The sequence below is a fragment of the Mastigoproctus giganteus genome, chromosome 14 (assembly GCF_048544385.1).
Source record: "Mastigoproctus giganteus isolate SK-2022 chromosome 14, ASM4854438v1, whole genome shotgun sequence".
NCBI lineage: Eukaryota > Metazoa > Arthropoda > Arachnida > Uropygi > Thelyphonidae > Mastigoproctus > Mastigoproctus giganteus.
Window position 1 is genome coordinate 73,553,445 of NC_143588.1, and position 17,782 is coordinate 73,571,226.

Here is a 17,782-nt window from a genome sequence, read left to right on the forward strand (position 1 = left end):
ATTATCCCAGAAGATACTGTAATCGGTCAAATCTCTTGAATCCCTACTCATTTTTCTGGTAAAGAAAAATGGTATAAGCCCTTTGGAAGGGCATCTGTCCAAAGAAAGATGTTAAATAAATCCACTAGCATTTTAAAAGGGTGTTCCTCAACTGGCGTGCAGTGACACTGCCTGGACCATCACTTGTTGTCAGATCTGGATAAGCTTTCCTTACTTCAATACTATGGCAGTGCAATACGGAATCTTCATAATCATCCTGGATATATAGTTCCTAATCTTTACTATTAGGAACATTGTTCTCTCAAAAGGACAGGAATTGTTGATTTAGTAACATTCTTGGCAACCCTCAAAAGCATCCAGAATAACATGTGCACATCTTTTCCCACTTTTGTAATACAAACTATCCTTGCATATTCTCTTTTCCTTTGTCGCCTCTTACTTAGTTTTTTTCCCTATTTTTCCAGATCAGGCATAATCTTTCCTATTGACAATAGGTTGCGTTCCTGATGCTAGGATAGATATAATTATTCAGTTATTCCAAATCGGGTCTATCATCCAGAGCCTCGGCCAAAATTTGACAAAGTTTTTAAGCATGACATGGAGAGGTTTATTTATTGGAATACTCTCGCAAATCTCTATAGTTGACCTTACTGGAACTTGAATTTCCTCAGCATCACACCTATTGGAAGCTTTCATCAGATGAAGCTAGAGATGCCACTCGAGCATAGTAACATTCCGGGTGCAACCAGAAACCTTTTGTGCTAATACTTTGGAAAATTCCTCCTCGAAGGTACGCATCATCTGGTAGAATGGATCCCACGATGATTTCGGGTTCCAAGAAGCATTTCAAATGGAAGCTAGAATTTCAGAGTAACTTAATTTTCCGGAGATCTTTAATTGATTCCACAGCTAACATTAGAACTTCCGTTCAACGGGATTTCACTCTTAAGGTGTTCATAGTAGCATTTTGATTCTTCAGGGTACACCCGCTTAATATGAACTCCCCAACCTGTCTTGGTTTAAACTCCTGTCGCAGTAGCTGCATTTGAAGACCCTGTCGGAAGACAACCTGCAAGGACTCAGTAACCCTAGTAGAGGATACTAGCACAGGCTGCGGTGGTAGTCCATGGCCAGGAGTGGAAGCTCCAGGGTCTCTGTATTTTTCGGAACGGTTATCCGAAGTGTTAGAATAATCGTTCTGGTAGCAATTGATAAATGATTGCTTAAGCTTTTAAAAGTTAAAGGCATTAAACCAAATAGTCCAACCCAAGTTAGCAATAGTTAATTTCTACTATAAAAAGGTAGAGCCCTTGTAATTTCCCAAATGGGTGCCTGAAAGAATGCTTTTTAAGCCTTGGTCTGCAACAACTAAGCTTTCCATTAAACGAATTCCTCTTCCATGAATCGTAGATTGTAACATGTGAGAAACATCACAAATACTCGCATGGTTTCTTGTGGACACGATGGTGAAATGCTATGATTTCCATATTGCACGGGTATCCCAAATCCAGCAAAGGATATAATTTTAGCTCCATGATTTTAGGTCGAAATCATACAAGCATGTCCTTTTTCTAGATACAGTGTTAATCTATTTAGGTGAATAAACAATTCTGAAATCATTTCAGCTATGCTCAGGCTGTCATTCTGTAAATTAGCGCCCATTTTACCTCTAGCAAGGAAACTTTGCTATGTAAGTAGTTTCTCAATGGTCGGTTGTCAATCGTCACAATTGTGATACCCTCACAGTCACTGAGGGCATCACAATATTTGTCACGCTTGGACATTAAAGTGAGTGAAATTTATGGATTACGGGTGGAGAGTTTTGTTTATGATATAAGGTGTATTAAGTTACATAATTTATTTCAGATGTGCCAAAATCATGCACCTTATGTACAAGATTGCAGCTCAAACATGGCGTCGACTGACATTAACTCTTTCCTGAAAGAATGTTCAGTGAATCCAATTGTGTTCTCATAACAGCATTTGCCACTCAAGGTTCCAGCTTTAATTTTCATTCGCCTCTTGCCACTTAATCATTAGTGGGTACAGAGTACCATAATTAGTAATTGGGCCTTAATTTCTAAGCTATTAGCGTGGAATGAGGACGATGCGAATCCTTCCATAAGGATCTGATTTATTTCACACAACTTCTATTAAGATTTAAAAAACAAAACAGGCGCCCATACTCTGCCTAATACTTCATATTTCAAAATTCGATTTCTTTTCTTTGGGATGTTATCTAGGCTAGACTCTATCCTAGCAATTTCTTTAAACAAGAAACTGTACGTATTGAGGCAGCATCCGAGCCTTTGACTGTATTGGGGAGATTTATAGTCAGCATTAATTTAACAATGTTATTGTTTCCAATATGACTTTATGCGAAAGTCCTTAAAATGTTGCCCTATGGAAGCTCCCAATAGATTTAGTATAAATCTGTGTACCCTTGTTCTTACTTTGACCTTAGTAGTAAAGTTCTCAAACCATATTTATAATAGCACATCTTGGATGTTAAAATTGGCCCAAGTAAGACGGGTTATTCTCACTGGTTACTGTGGAGCAGACTTCGTTAAGGTAAAATTATCAACTGATTTTAATTTGTTGATTTTGTTACTAAGTTCGGGTTTATTCTTTAATGTCGGTGGATATTGGCTGTGGAATTTTGTTCCAAGAATAATAAATTGTACTCAAGTTTGTATGATTAGAATTAATGTATTGTTCTTGTACGTATGTGTTGAAAGCATAATTAAAACCATTAGTTTGTTTCTTGACTTCTATAATTTCTCTCAATGTTCACACAACTTATGATAAACTTGGACATAAAGTCCAGATGGCTAGTCAAAACAAAATCTGAGATCTCATTGAGAGATCCCTAAAGCGGTGCTCTGTAAATTCGGGGAAAGACTAGTTTGACAAAGTAAATTATAGCCGTTTTTCTGTTCCAGCAGCTACGCTTACAGCAGTTGCTCAACTACCTTTCGCCTGAACACAAGCCTGCAATCACCTTACCTGCTCAAGTTCCAGATGTCTGATTTGCTGGAGGCTTGACCACACGCTGGCAGATTGTTCAACGTTATCAATTGGTGGGAATAAACAATGGCTTCAGTAAGCCCACAAATAAATCGAGTGGATTCGTGTCCCGCGGCGTGCAGGCTATGGAGAGTTCTGTACGACCTATGCATTTATTAGGGGATTACTCACCCAAAACGTTTCTGGCGGCACTGCTAAAATGAGGCGAGGCTCTATGGCACATAAACCACATGCGATGAAAGATCTTCCAAAAACGGGTTTGTCTTAAGTTGCAGTACGATGCTTCTATTAATCTTCCAGGTAGGACAATAAGCCCCATTAAATTGTTCCTAATATATTCATGCGGAGTTTTTGCTGGTCTTGAATGGACAATTTGTCAGCACACTGACAAGCGCTTTGAAAATTGACCACACAAACCCCCTACTTAACCCACCTTTATCAGTAAACAATACAGCGGCTAGGAAATGCTGATCACCAATAGATCTGCTGAAGAAACCTTGTGGGAAGTCTGTTCCAGTAAGTCTCCTCTCTGAAGACATGAATAAAGCTCTTCCCCTAAAATTATCCACGCAGTCATGTCCCACGTATTCGGGTGCTATCATTTGTCAATGTGATTGAGGAATCCCTGTACCAACAGTTCTAGCGCCATCTGAAACTATTTTTCTAAATGAATCATTTTTCGCACGCCCTTCGTGTATTCTCTGGAAGGTCATATTTGATACATTATTCGGGAACTTTTCTACATACAGATCTTGCGTTGGATCTAGTAAATCCATACATGAGATGTCTGCCAACTCCTCGAGGTTAATCAGCTCCAATTATCACAAATGCAATATCAGAATATTGATGTATTTCTGTGAAATAACATTTCAAGAAAAGGTTACTGCCTCAGCCTCTTCCATCAAGGTCAAAGTGGCGAAAGAATTTTCAGAGCAGCACGGCGACAGAACACTGGTCAGCAGCGGTAGCAATGCAGAATTTAAGATTCAAAATTACTTTAGGAACAAGATTCGATATAAGGAAGCAATCAGGCATGAAGAACTCAGCATAACTAAACACGGTTAAAAAAACACTTAAAATAACAAATACACGAGCGCGAAAAGAACCTGACTTCAAACACCACGCCTGTCTTGGAGTGCAGTAATCAATTCATAATTCCTCCTAGATTTCTACGATTAAAGGAATTAATTGAATGTCATAAACTCATTTACCATACACCGATAAATTAGTTAAATTTGTGCTGCCTCCTGAAATTTTGGAAGTGCCTTCGTCTGAAGATCGTTATAGACCCTGGGCTGCAAATGACTTGCGTCTACAGGAACGAATCTCAAATACTTGATTGAAATACTGAAGTTGTGACTCGTCTAGAGAGAAGAGTAGATTGGACGGAATGTGGAGTGAAACTTACTCCCATCTACTTGACGTGATTTTCTTGACTCTTGCATTCATGTCACTGTATTAGAGACAAGACTAAAGGGTATAAATTTGTCTGGATCAGTTCTTTTGAGTATATTAACGGACGCAATACGTCATTTTCGCGCGATACTGAAGTATACAAATTGTGGTGACCACGATACCAATGTCTATCACCATTGCAACATCTTAGTCAATCTACTCTAACAAGTGTTCTCGTTGTGAAGGAGTCTTGAACCATTTAAATACTCTCACGCTACATTATTTAGAAAGCCCTTGACCCTATTATGTCACTTCGGCAAAAAGACAACTGAAATCATATCGGCTTCAAAACCTGATAATACACTGTACAAGCGAGAAATTCCCTTCCTTTATCCAGAAGGGTTTGCAGACTCCTAAGCCAATAAAATGGCTTCTGGCAGGAGCCATCCTTGTAGAAAGCAAAGTGACGGACATTCAGAAGAACTCCACGGGCTGGTCTATCGGGTGAATGCCTATCACAGTTAGCCTCCCATTAAGAAACTTAACTCATCCCCTGGTGTGATCGCCCAATAGGATCATGGACATGTCAGAAGAAATCGCTTCTCAATTAAAGTCAAGAATTGACAGCTGCGAAACGAGGCTTCATACGTAGGGATGGGAAACTTGTTCTCACTAGAAATATCGTCCTTACCATTAATTCACCAGTCTCCTAATGAGATCAAAACTGCCTGTATAAACTGTCCCAAGTCCGTTAAGGGGCTTGAATTGCCAGAAATATGGACACTCGCAAATGGCCTATCGTTCATCTCGCGGTGCTGCAAAAGACTATGAAACCACATGTCAATCTACAAAATCATGCATTAAATCCAAGGAGAGTACCCTGTTTATTCAAGAGCATTCCAGAGGTGGAAAGAAATTCAGACCTAAGGCAGAATTCAACATAATCAGGAAAGGTGATAAAGCCTATGAATGCAAATAAACCTATCTACACTCAAAGTAGCAGGGAGATGCTCCAGTGAGGCTCAGACGGAAAAGACTATACCACCAAAAGTCACTTATTCCCATCTCATGCAACCTGCTAAGTTCAATAATCCTGCATCCAAGGACCAATCAGCTGCCATTCCTATATTCGTTGTCTGATACTCCACCAATAAAAATTTACAACTTCAGCTTTTTGTTTGGCAACCAAGCTAGTTGCGAAGAGCAAGATAATTCAAAGGAGAACTTATTGCTTTGCGAATTGTTCCTGCCATGTAAGAACCTGTAATGAAATATCGAGGAGCGTGTGGGGATGTTTAACCAAATATACATTTGAATTAATCGCTCTTAAATCAAGTGAAATTACAGCACACTGGCAGAAATGTGGCAACTATGCTTTAATGCAGCAAAATAATCGCTTTAACACTTCGGGAATAGAAACCCAAAAGAGCTTACCTACTTGTGCAATTGAATTATGGAAACAGTAGAGGGGAAATATCTGGGAGTGAAGACGGGCGGTTATGAGTTCTCTGAACATTATAAACATGCGCTCAGGAAAGCCTATCAACGATTTATTCCTTCTTGGAGATGGTAATTGTAAACCGCAATTCGAATATTGTGTCCACCTGGCTTAAAGAGATTTTGCAAGGATTCAGACAGGCAACTCGCATGATGGCAATAAATGGAAACCTTATCAGGAAAGACTTCAATAATAGTGGGCTACAGACCTTGAGAACAAACACCTTTTGGGAACCCGACCAGTCTATTCGGCTTTGAGAGGGGACAGTAAAACGAAATTCTCACTGGTTTTACAGGATCACAGAACTAGGAGCGACAAATTAGAAATTTGGGTGGGGAGGGCGATTTAGATTGATGGCAGGAGTTATCGCCACAGGTGGAGGAGGCAGACAGCTTGAAGAAATTCAAAGGTCAACTGGATAATTACGTTCGGGACATTTTATTTTCAAAAACATTTTCTTTCTTCTCCCAAACGGCCTGTGGTTTCCTAATTGTGGCCAATACTATTAAACAAAGATTCCTATAAATGACAATCAAGATGTTTGCAACAATTTATTTTAAGTGAAGTCTTCTTTCAATACATCCAATAACAATGTTTATAATTATGTATATCGCAAATTATTTGGTTTCTCAATAAAACACTGTTTATGGTTCACTCATGACAATATTAAGAATATTTTAAGATGGAGCGTAATGTGAGGCAATGATCCTTCCACGCAGCCATCGCATTTGAATGAGATCACTTTGATGGAATAAAATATTTCCTTAAGAAGTTGCACGCTTCTTGACGAGGGCCAATTCCAATGGAGTTGGGTTTCGTATTCAATTCTACATACCTAGGATCAGCTTGACTGTATTTAGGCCAAGATTCATTTTCTCCAAGCATCGGTTTACTGAAACATTAAAAAAAAATGAATCGATACACAAATATTAGTTTATTAATAATTTATGCAGTCTTAATGCTTAAATAGAAAATAAATTCAGTTATTATAATATGGAACTGGAAAATCATTTTTACAAGTTACAAACACTCAAATGGTTCATAGTTCGTTCTAACAGTCTTCTTTCAGCCCTACTTGGGCACTGCCTTATAAAAATGCCACGCTGTACAGAAGACCTAGATTTGAAGATTTTTCATATAGTGGTCAAGTTAGCCTTGAATGACGGTTGTACATTTCTTTCCTCTAGTAAAATACACACAGACATAAAAGAAACGCAGCTACACCTAAGGCTCATAAATTTAGCTGCTTTCGAGTTTTCTTGGAGCACCATGCACGTGAAATTGGTCAACGAATGGGAAATCGATATAACGCTTAAGATTTCACCAAACAAGCTGATATTGCTGAATTGATTATCTTGAAAGTAATTGATTTTTGAGCGAAACAAATCAACCGTACTGAATTACGCGTTTATATCCACCAAGCCATCTCGGAGGTTAAGGAAAGATCTAGTGGAAGAGAGTACTCGATCTTTGACAAGGTACGATGGGTTGTACATTCCGATATAACTTTTTAGTTATCACTGTTTGTACTGGATTTTTCTCTTCCATTAGAAAGTTTTCCTATCACATCATCGCCAATGGTTGGATAGCATTTGAATATTGGACCAATTTCGAGTCAGTTGCAAGTATCCCAGAAAGCCCAAAAGAAACAACAGCCCGGCTGCAGTTCTAAAGATACTCACAGCGATACTCATGACTCCACACCTATACAATGTAAAGCTCAATATGTATCTGCAAAAATATCGCATGGTACGATAAAGCAACGCAATTCTTGATTGGACAATATACACCTTCGGTACCGCATAAGTCAATAGAATGCTAAATTAAAATCTGATGATTCCTGACGCTTTTCCGATAGAACTACCTACAGAGTATCCAGCCAACGGAACTCTTATGGATGGAGCCATCTTTTTCAATGAAAAAGATGATGTGTTCTAGGACCAGGGTAGGGAAAACAGTAAAATGAATCAATATGCTGTGGTGGAAGTGAGATCATGTAAGGTATCTTTTGGCACATAATATACTTGTAGCTCAAAGTACGAATACCATGGACTACTCGACCATGAATTGAACGCACAGGTCCATTCCAGTTTATCTTCTACAAGGAACAATGCTTTCAGGAGGATCAGAATGACTTCACTGTATTCATTGGTTTGCTCAGTCAGCGGATCACAACCCAATTCATCTTCGGCGAGTTGAGATGAAATGAGTTCTGGAAAGCTGTTAATCCTTGTTAATTGTTCAGCACACTATTCCAATTTGAAACATATTTCAACGTCAGATGCAATTTGGATTGCATCTTTCACATCGAAATGTCAATCTACAGTGTGTACGAACTAATAAGTAGTTGTTTCAGCTTCCTGCTAATAAATTAGAGTTCCCAATACATACAGAGGAACTCGTCCTTTAAATCAGTGATTAACAAACTTGTTACACGGCTGATGACAGGGAGCTCACAAAATTCATTACTCAATCATGAATCTTCGGATTATTTCCTAGGTTTCCATTGAAAAGCACTGAGGAAAATAGAGGCAGTGAACTCTTATTGGTAAGGTCATTGCCATATCCCACAAATGACTGTTTCCAGGACCAGCTAGGAATATCCTGTCGTCAGATTCTCAAATAATCTACTAAGGATGCGTGGACCATGCCGATACAAACAATGTTTGACAGTTTCTGTAGAATAAAGACAGAAGTTAACAGCAACTCTATTTTCTTTGAATATTAAATTTGTTTTAATGAACGTTTCATAACTTACCCTGTCTTTGCAAAAGAAATCCATTTGCTCATCATATCCTGAGAGAGCATCTTCTCTGAAGTGGTGTAGGAATTTGAGTAATTTCTAATAGGCAATCCGAATACGAATTGAACGTCTTCAAAATGTGTCGCACCCATCCACTCTGGCCAAGGTGTATTGCTGGGCCGATGGGTATAAAAATAATAATAGGCCTCTGGATTGCTTTTCGCAAAGAGTTCAGTGAAGTATACTGCTGGACAAACAAATGTTACATCACCAACTAAGTTTTGCGCTGCTTTAAAAACTGCCGGTGAATCAGATTCGTTGACATCTTGAAAATAATAATTTATTATTTCTTCAATCGGTAGAGCTAGAAAACTCTCGAGGATATTGCGCAACACTTCGACTCCTTGTGCTTTATTCAAAACTGGTGAACTGTTATTAGGAAAGAGATCTGGTCTAAAGTAATAGAGGAAAACTGTGCCTTCATCTTTGTTGCTTCCCACAAAGATTTCAACTGGTGGAAACGTCCCAGAATTTATAGCCTCTATAGGATTTTGAGGTAAATACTGATCACCGTACTCGGTAGTAAAGTAAATTATATTAGTTTCCAAGATCTTTGATTCCACCTTCACCAATTCGGCAGGATCTTTATTTTTTAAACACTCAATGACGGTCTCTGCATTATTAAACATATCACTTTCTTCACTGCTGCATCCACACATCTTAGCAAAGATATCGCTTTTCGAAATGCTTGTTTTCTTATCGGTTGCAGTGAAACCCATGTAAGGACTCCCACTCTGTAAAATGATTCTTCGAAACAATCCGTTGACGAGTGGTGAGAGAAGATGAAAGCCCGTTGAGACAGCACCTATACTTTCACCGAATATCGTTATCAGAGAAGGGTCTCCAGAAAAAGCCGCTGCGTTATCTACAATCCATTTAATGGCAAGGACTTGGTCATACATTGCCATATTTCCAGGAGCGTCATCACTGTGAGAACTCAAGAATCCAAATGACCCTAGTCTGTAGTTCAGTGTAGCAACAATGACATTACCAAAAGCTGACATGATTCTTCCGTCATACAAATCCATAGAAGAAGAACCTGCATAAAACCCTCCACCATGTATCCAAATCATGACTGCCATTGGTCTTGTATTGGATTCGATGTCAGGTTGTGGAACCCAAAGATTAAGATACAAACAGTCTTCGCTTGCGGGTGTCGTTTCTATCCAAGGAAGAACCTTAAGATTCGTCTGGAAACAATATGGTCCTTGAGTTTCAGCGTTATATACATCTTTCCAGGGCGTTACTGGTTCAGGATTCCTGAATCGTCTTGCACCTGTAGGAGGATTTGCATAAGGAATGCCAAGAAAAGCTCGAACGGTCTTTCCAAGTACGTCGATGTCTTTCCCTTTTACTGCACCAGTAGATGTTTGCACAATTGAAGGGAGATTGTGTCCGCAGTACACCGAACTAATTATTGCCCAACAGGTGTAAACTGGAAACAGCCGTATCATCTAAAGATGAAAAAATTGCATTAATATTTGAAAAAATAAAAGTTAAAATATTTTAATTGTAAGAATAATCATTCCTGATAATAATTATCAATTATAATCGATTTAAGAGGTTCAGGGCTCTAAGTAGTAGAATTGCTGAAAACTACTTTGGAAATACACTTGCAATAGCATATGTGAGGAGCTTTCGGAAGCTTCAATAAAGAGCACATGAAATACTTTTGATATCCTGTCAGTGTAGCAATTTGGCAGTCTAATCCAATAACAATGGGCCACCTTTCTGGATCCGTTATGCAATCCAAATATCAGGCCAACAGATGTATGGGGAAATCTCATTTCGCGACTTTTTTGGTGCACCGAACTAGTTTGATCAAAGAGGACCCTTACATATGCTATACTAATTCCATGTCCGTGGAAGAGTATTTGTAGTCTTAAAATCGAGAAGTCAGCGAATGCGAACTGCTGCCGGATTCAATAAGCTCAAGGATAAAAAACGTTGGATACCGAAACAGGACTGACCCTGTTCTCAATGTTTACTGGTCTGAAAGCAGGTTTGAACCACCGGTCAAGAAAATTGGCTCATTGTCTTAGTTTTTCAATTTGGTCATGCTAAGTCGTTCAATGAACAGGGGAATCTGTTTCTTATTGAATTAAGTAAAAACGTTTGAAATAAAGCGATATAATCTTAAAATCGCAAGACTTAAGGAAGTAAAATCAGAAACGTGGGATAACTTTCAAGGCGGCGTGGCTCATCAGTTGAATAGTGCTCACACAATGCGGCATGAATAGCCAGCTCGTCATGAGATAGACGAATGAGGATAATGTTGTTCACAAAGCTTTGGCAATATTCCAAGTGCGCCAGTACTCCTGAAATTAAGATGGCAGGCTCCATAACAGGTTACATGCGCATACTCTTACTACGATAGAAATTAGAGATCGCCGTAGGAATATGAAGTACTAAAGAAAACTGAAGGCAGTCAATTTCCAACGTTGTCTTGAAATTCAAGCTCATCATGCTTGTCCATTCCAACAATCTTCAGCAAAAGCGGATAGAGCAAAAATTGGCAGTGCTAGTAGTCTCCTCATACTCATGGATGCGGTCTTGCAGCCTTCTGCTAGTTTCACCAGTGTAATATTCTTCACAATTCAGGCACTGTATGGGATAACAAAAAGCCCACTTTGGATAAGTGTGGTATTGAGTGTTCGAAAATTTGAGGGAGTGCCGTTAGTTTGGTCAGTCAGTGGTGGTCCCATTTCTACGAATCCTGAAGTTACTAAAGGCAAATTTCATAGTGTAGATACCATTCAGGTTTTCGGTTGACTGAGCTGCAAGCTCGAAATGCTATTTAGTCAAACCCTTGAGCATGCATCCTGAATAAAAAAAATTGACTATTTTCCCTTGCCAAACAGACTTGTCTTCTTCCCCCCCCAGAGAATGTTACCTACTATGAAATCGAATAAAATAAAAAACATAACTTACTAGAAGAATTGTTGGTTAAATATCTGGCATGATTTATCATTATAGGGTGGTCCCTGTTGAAGATATCTTATAAAAATGTATGGTGTCTAAATATTCGGGATAAAATGAGCTCCTTTCGTCGTGACAAACGTTGTTGGTGGCACTTATTAGTGGTTCTTGGACAGTCAAAACTTGACTTTGGTAAGTTCGGCTACGATTTCCTGTTGGTTTCTGGATATTCTGAGAATGAGATGGACTGCATTTGTGTGTAATCAAAGCAATTGATCAAATTGGAGCTTTCTGAGTAGAACGTTGTTGCCCACCCCACTTTCCACATTTGTTGTTGTAGTGGTTTTTATTGGTCCTTGTTAATTAGGAACTCCCGCAGAAATTCTTTTCACTGTTGTAATACATTGAGTTGCGTTCTTGGCTGCAGGATCGTATTCTAGCATTTATACCTTTTTTTTTTTTGGTTTTGATATTAATCGGATGATCACTAGCTATATGAATCTTATTTTTTCAGTATCGTATGATCTGATCCTTTGGTTGTATTTAATTTCCGAGATAACAATAGATCCAGAATTCCAATTAGAAACGTGAAATGTTTTCTTTATGAACATTCTCTCATTTATGTAGTTGTCTGCTATACTCCAAACATAATGCAATTTTAAATAGTATTGAATTTTGCGTTTGCTATGAGACAAGGTAAATCAGCCAATGTTGCCGACATGGTCCCATCTCCTGAATCCTTATATGCGTCATATTCAAAAGCCAGTAAAGGCCTTAGCTGAGCTACTTAATGGTGTCGACGATATCAACCCTTTGGGATTAGAATTTTTTGGAAGTGCTCATCGGATTCGGAAGTAATTTCCCCCTTTAGGTTCTCTCCTCAATAGGAACAGAAAGTATTACAACTCTTGGACAATTCAATTAACCTAAACCTTGAACAATATTTCTTAGTTGGTATGTAAAGTCTAGTAGCTTCCAAGATAAGTTCTTTGAATGCTTCCCATTTTGCATTTGCTGTTGGTAACATCATCAGTTGATCCCACTGTATAGAATTTAAATGCTGTCTCAGTCCACCGTAGTCGCCTTTACGGAAGCAATAACCCTTCCCTTTACCCCTAATGGTAGTTACCTCTTTGAGTAAATCCCACTTCAGCACATTGTGATCACTGCCACCTAGTGGTTCATTTATCTGCAGATTCTTAATGCATGAAGAATCACTGCTGATAATCAAATCAAGAGTATTCCTCCCTCTAGTTGCCTCCCGAACATGCTGATGTAGAAAACAATCATCCAATAAATCCACAAAAGCCCTGCTAGTGTGTGAGTAACCAGCCCCCAAATTCCAGTCAATATCTGGGATATTAAAATCCCCCATTATAAGACTCTCTGATGTACTGGCCCATTCTATTTCCCTTTACAGTTTCTTATTATACTGATCAGAGTCATTAGGCCTATAGCACACTCCTACTCTCAATTTTGATCTCCCAATGCTTATGTCACACCAAACTGACTCGACACTGCACTGTCCAGCAATGTCGACTGGCTTCACTTCCTTGGATTTTATGTATTTCTTAACTAATAGCATAACCCCTCCCCCCCTTCCTATCCTGTGTATCCTTTCTGTAGACGTTGTACTCCCCAAATTGCAGTTCTGCATCCCTTATATCTGTGTGACACCACGTGTCTGATGTCCCAACAATATCTGCCTTTGATGTTTTGAGCAATACCCCAAATTCATCAAATTTATTTACTAAACTCCTAGCATTGGTGTACACGCAACTATACATGCACCTGTTTCTATTCTTAGCTACCCTAACACAACCCATGTGTTTACTTGTACCGCAATGACTTCCAGCAGTCTCTGAAATATCCTGCATCTTGTTTTTCAGGCTTCTGTTCATTCCAATAGAAGCAGTGCAAGAATCTCTTTCACCTCTGCCAGTGGCTACTGTTAATCTATTAGTCCTTGTATCCCCCCCAACTAGCAGTTTTCCGACCCACCTAACACTGCCTCGCTAGCATCAGGAAATATTCTTGCACCCTTTTTTTTTGTGTACCCCCATCCCTGTAGAAGCAGTCTTTCCTGCTAACAAGCACAGACCACGCTGTGAATAATTCTACCCCAAGAGCTCTTGCACAATCTCTCCTGGTGCGAACTGATTGACAAAGGCTTTCATCATAAACTCCCCCCCCCCTATCGTGTCTGGGTAGAATTGCAGATACTTTCAAATTTAACCCCAACTCGCGACTTCTTTTTCAATATTGACCTGTACTTGTTAAGTAATTCCACCGATCTCCTACTCTTAACATCATTGGTGCCAACGTGTAAAACAATATCACCTTTTGTGCCCTTAAAAGATGATATCTGCTCTACAATGTCATCAACCTTTGCCCCTGGCAGACAGACCCTGGACCTGTTCCACCTATCCTTTTTACATACCATGTTTCACTGACAATAGTTACCAACAACTACTAGTTCCTGTGGGACCAGCGTATTCTGCCTAGGGGGTTGCCGCTGTGTTGCGTGATGATATAGCGTTGATGTAGGCAGCTGAGAGCTTGATGGGCCCCTCAATATAGATCCTTCGAGGGCATCCTCCCTGTCCTTCAAGCTCATATATAGACTACATATACCAATGTAACCATCTACAAAGCATCGTTGTAAAACCTTTATAATGAACTTATTTTAAGAAAGCCTTAAATTTTTAAACTTTTCTGTTTGTAAGCTGGATGCTACTGAATGTTCAAGCTTCATTCTATTTACCTTTGTCTCATTCTATTCTCTTCTTACTCTCTTTAACTGCTACATAAATTGTCATTTCACAAATCCTAATCAACAAGTTATATCATAGTCACTTGGAGACAAGGAACTTCGATATTCTTTAGTAAATTTGATCATCGATTAAAATGAATTCATTTTGGGAAGCGAAATGAATGTGCTAATGAAAGCCATAGAAATCGTTAAAATCCCCCTCTCCTTTTTAGGGCATTTGTTGAACAATTTATGATTGACTACTGATGGCAATATTAAGATACAGTTATTGGTCCACAGAACTTGTAAATTAATTCAAAATAAAATTTTCACCACAACTGCATCGAAACTTACCTTCGTTGTTAAAGAATTCCTTCCGACTTCTATCTCCAAAAAGAGAAGATGGAAGCGTACAAATGTTTTAACCGTCACGACCTTACAAAGCGATCAGCTGACTGAAGGGTCGACGCGTGCTGAAATTCGCCTTTGATATCTAGTGCGCAGCTTCTCTGCTGTGACGTGAAGCTGATGGTAAATCGGTGAAGAGTCTCTCAAAGACAGAGGAATGGAGAGCCCCGTGTTTTCGGTCTTCTGTACGTCGCGTAGATAGTAGGATGGAGGTGTTACCAAGAAGTGAGCGGGCTTTATGTGGGGACTTTCTTGGAGTAAAACGCCAGCAAATAGGAGCTCAGTGACAATTGTGCTTAATTTTCTCCGTCAGAAAGCGACAAACGTTTACAGCAATAAGAAAGTTGGCTCGGTACCAAATTATCTGTCCATACAGATTACAGAACAATTAGTATGTCATTTATTATGCATTCATACTGAGAATTCTCCAGTGCAACACATCATTACAGTTTCTTTGATGCATATCCGTTATCTTGAATAGTGAGTGTACAACTCGCGTACTTCGTTCATCTACCATTCGGTTCACCACGAAAACACCCAATTCCCACTCCCCCTTGAACACCTCTGCAGAGAGAGCAAAAGCAGTACAACGAAAAGAAATCGCCGAGTTTTTATGTTTAACCTTTGTATGGTCTTTATTCGAAAACGTTCGAGGGTAATTTTCCAATACAAAAGGCATGGGCTGCTTTCAAGGTGATCCTATTTCATTTGTGATTGACGTTTCAACAAACTATTCATTCGTATCTGTCAATGACAAATCAGTAATGGTCGAACCATTCATTATGTTCGAACTAGTTCAAGGAGAACTGGAAATAGTAAAGGTGATGCTGTTAGTCGTTCTTTAAAGTCATTCTGGCTTTGCCGACTCTTTTAAAATTTTAGGAAAGGCGAATAGTTAAAAATCCAAAAAGGAAATTCGAATTGTATGCTGTTCAGCTTTTTAAAAATTTAAATAGTTTCTTCCCGTTTATAAAATCTAAACTTATTAATAGCTGCCTTATTGGATGTTCTTCTCGTCCTTCAACTTATAATATGCAGATTGTCATCAGGTAATTTAACCTTTCATTTAAAACTTTTTCTATATGATATGCGTATGTGTTAAGATACTTTTTCCGCTGTAGTGTGACACAAGGTCAAACATTCCTATTTTTGCAGGCGTTAAGAGTTTCGACTTACCTCCTGCTAATAGCCTTACTTGGGGTTGTGGTGACCCTCCGATCTGGCGATTAATTAAGGGAACAGAACAGTTTATTGTCACTCGCAGCGGCCTTGTTTCCAATGCATTTTTCGGGAACAATTTCCTGTACTCTAGCAGTGATTAACATTTATTAATTTGATTGTTTGCTGAACTATTTTACATAGTAAACTAACTGTGCTGTGTGTTAAATTATGCTAATTTAGATTAGTTATGGCCCTGAACATTAATTTGAATATGCAACTTCGGTACGCCCCTGACGGCTTCAATAGGACCTATTGGAAAAATTGGTATATTTTGGTAGGACTAAAGTATAACAGCCCAAATATACCATTGATTGCTAATCTTTTGGCTATATACTCCTTATTTTCAAACTGAGACGTGACAACTGTTTTAAATGAATGCAAGAGAAAGCTCCAGTTCCCCAGTTGAGGAGGAACCCGATCCAGGATGCCCCCCCCCCTATACAGACCACTGCTCTGAAGACCCAACTGAAGAGTGGCTATCTGTCACTAAAGAAAAAGAAAGGTAACAAGAAGTGCAAGGAACCAAAGGTGGCCTGGGTCACACTTTGTGCAGAACAACCAGTACAAGATGAGGGGCATGTCAAACCCTTGGTGATTGATCAAGGTCCAGTTGATACACCTCCTCGTGATTCGGAATCCAAAGAGGCCATGGCCTCAGCATCAGCCATTGCCACTATTCCTGGTGCAGTTTCTCCATCTGCCACTGTAAGATGTAAAATCTTACAAATATATTATTTTATAGAAAAGTGAGATTAATTTAAAGTAAACTTATAATATAGCAATATGGGGGAGCGAAACCTTACAAGTCAAGAATATTACTAAGATCACCCGAAGGGATTAAATTAGACAATGTCCATACAAGGGGAGCGGTAGGCTGAAAAGCTATTAGCAGCCTAGGTGCACTCGACTCCCAGCTCACACAGGCAAACCAGAACAATAGAAACAAGTAGATACTGCTATTAGTAGAAGGTGTCAACTCTGATAAACAATAGCGCGGTGGACCATGTGCTGTCGGGACATATCTTTAATCGGTGACACCTGTACAAGGCCCCGAGTGCCAAGCGATATTAGTGACCACAGCGCCCTTTCATAGTGATTATCTGATACGCTTTACTGTAAATACGTTTCTCCTGAGTTTCGCAAATCCGTTAACTCTTGAGCATTATAATTAAATAGATCTTTCAATTTATATAACCCAGAAAGGAAAGCACCTTTCTTTAACCCCCTTTTTTATTTTTCGTTAATACTAACCTTCTCTTCGCTTGGGTCACTAGGCGGCACCGCTCTTGCCTCCACGTGGCAGGGCTGGTAACCTGGGAGAAAAAGGCAATCTCCCGGGGCCAAAAAGAGCACGTCATGAGTAAATCAAACTCGGACTTATCTGGGCTGCCAGATGCACCCCAGTCAACAAAAAAGAAAGATAGTTCTATTTCAGGAACTTCAAAACGGCAGAAAACTGACTCTGACATCTATCCTACTCCAGCTTTCCTGATGATGCACTCAACTGGTGAAAATGCAATTGGCAAAATCTCGCCATTTAGGGTACAGAAGGAATTAGAAAGCAGAACTGGAACTCCTAAGTCTGTAAAAAGACTTAGGTCAGGAGATATTCTGATCGAGACCTCTAATAGTAAACACTCAGAGCGGCTTTTGAATATTAATCTCTTTGCTGGAATACCAGTTACTGTGACACCCCACAGATCACTGAACACCTCTAAAGGAGTGATCTCTGATTGGGATTTAATAGATGTGTCCGAAG

At 39.3% G+C, this 17,782-nt stretch overlaps 1 protein-coding gene across 1 annotated transcript; it reads right to left on the reverse strand.

Moving 5' to 3' along the window:
• Positions 1–6,555: 6,555 nt before the first annotated feature.
• On the reverse strand, positions 6,556–15,049 carry LOC150075243 (acetylcholinesterase-1-like). Its single transcript, XM_090389249.1, has 3 exons — positions 14,749–15,049; positions 8,679–10,177; positions 6,556–6,812 (listed from the first exon to the last, which is right to left on the reverse strand). The coding sequence occupies exons 2-3, from the start codon at positions 10,175–10,177 to the stop codon at positions 6,659–6,661; spliced, it is 1,653 nt and encodes a 550-aa protein (XP_090245375.1). The 5' UTR covers positions 14,749–15,049; the 3' UTR covers positions 6,556–6,658.
• Between the last annotated feature and the right edge of the window lie 2,733 nt (positions 15,050–17,782).

What these genes read in the sequence shown, in the direction of transcription:
- LOC150075243 (XM_090389249.1), bottom strand. Translation starts at nt 10,177, where the DNA reads ATGATACGGCTGTTTCCAGTTTACACCTGTTGGGCAATAATTAGTTCG. An exon ending in ATTTCTTTTGCAAAGACAGG is followed by an intron (nt 6,813 to 8,678) that starts GTAAGTTATGAA and finishes TTAATGTTTCAG; the next exon opens with TAAACCGATGCTTGGAGAAA.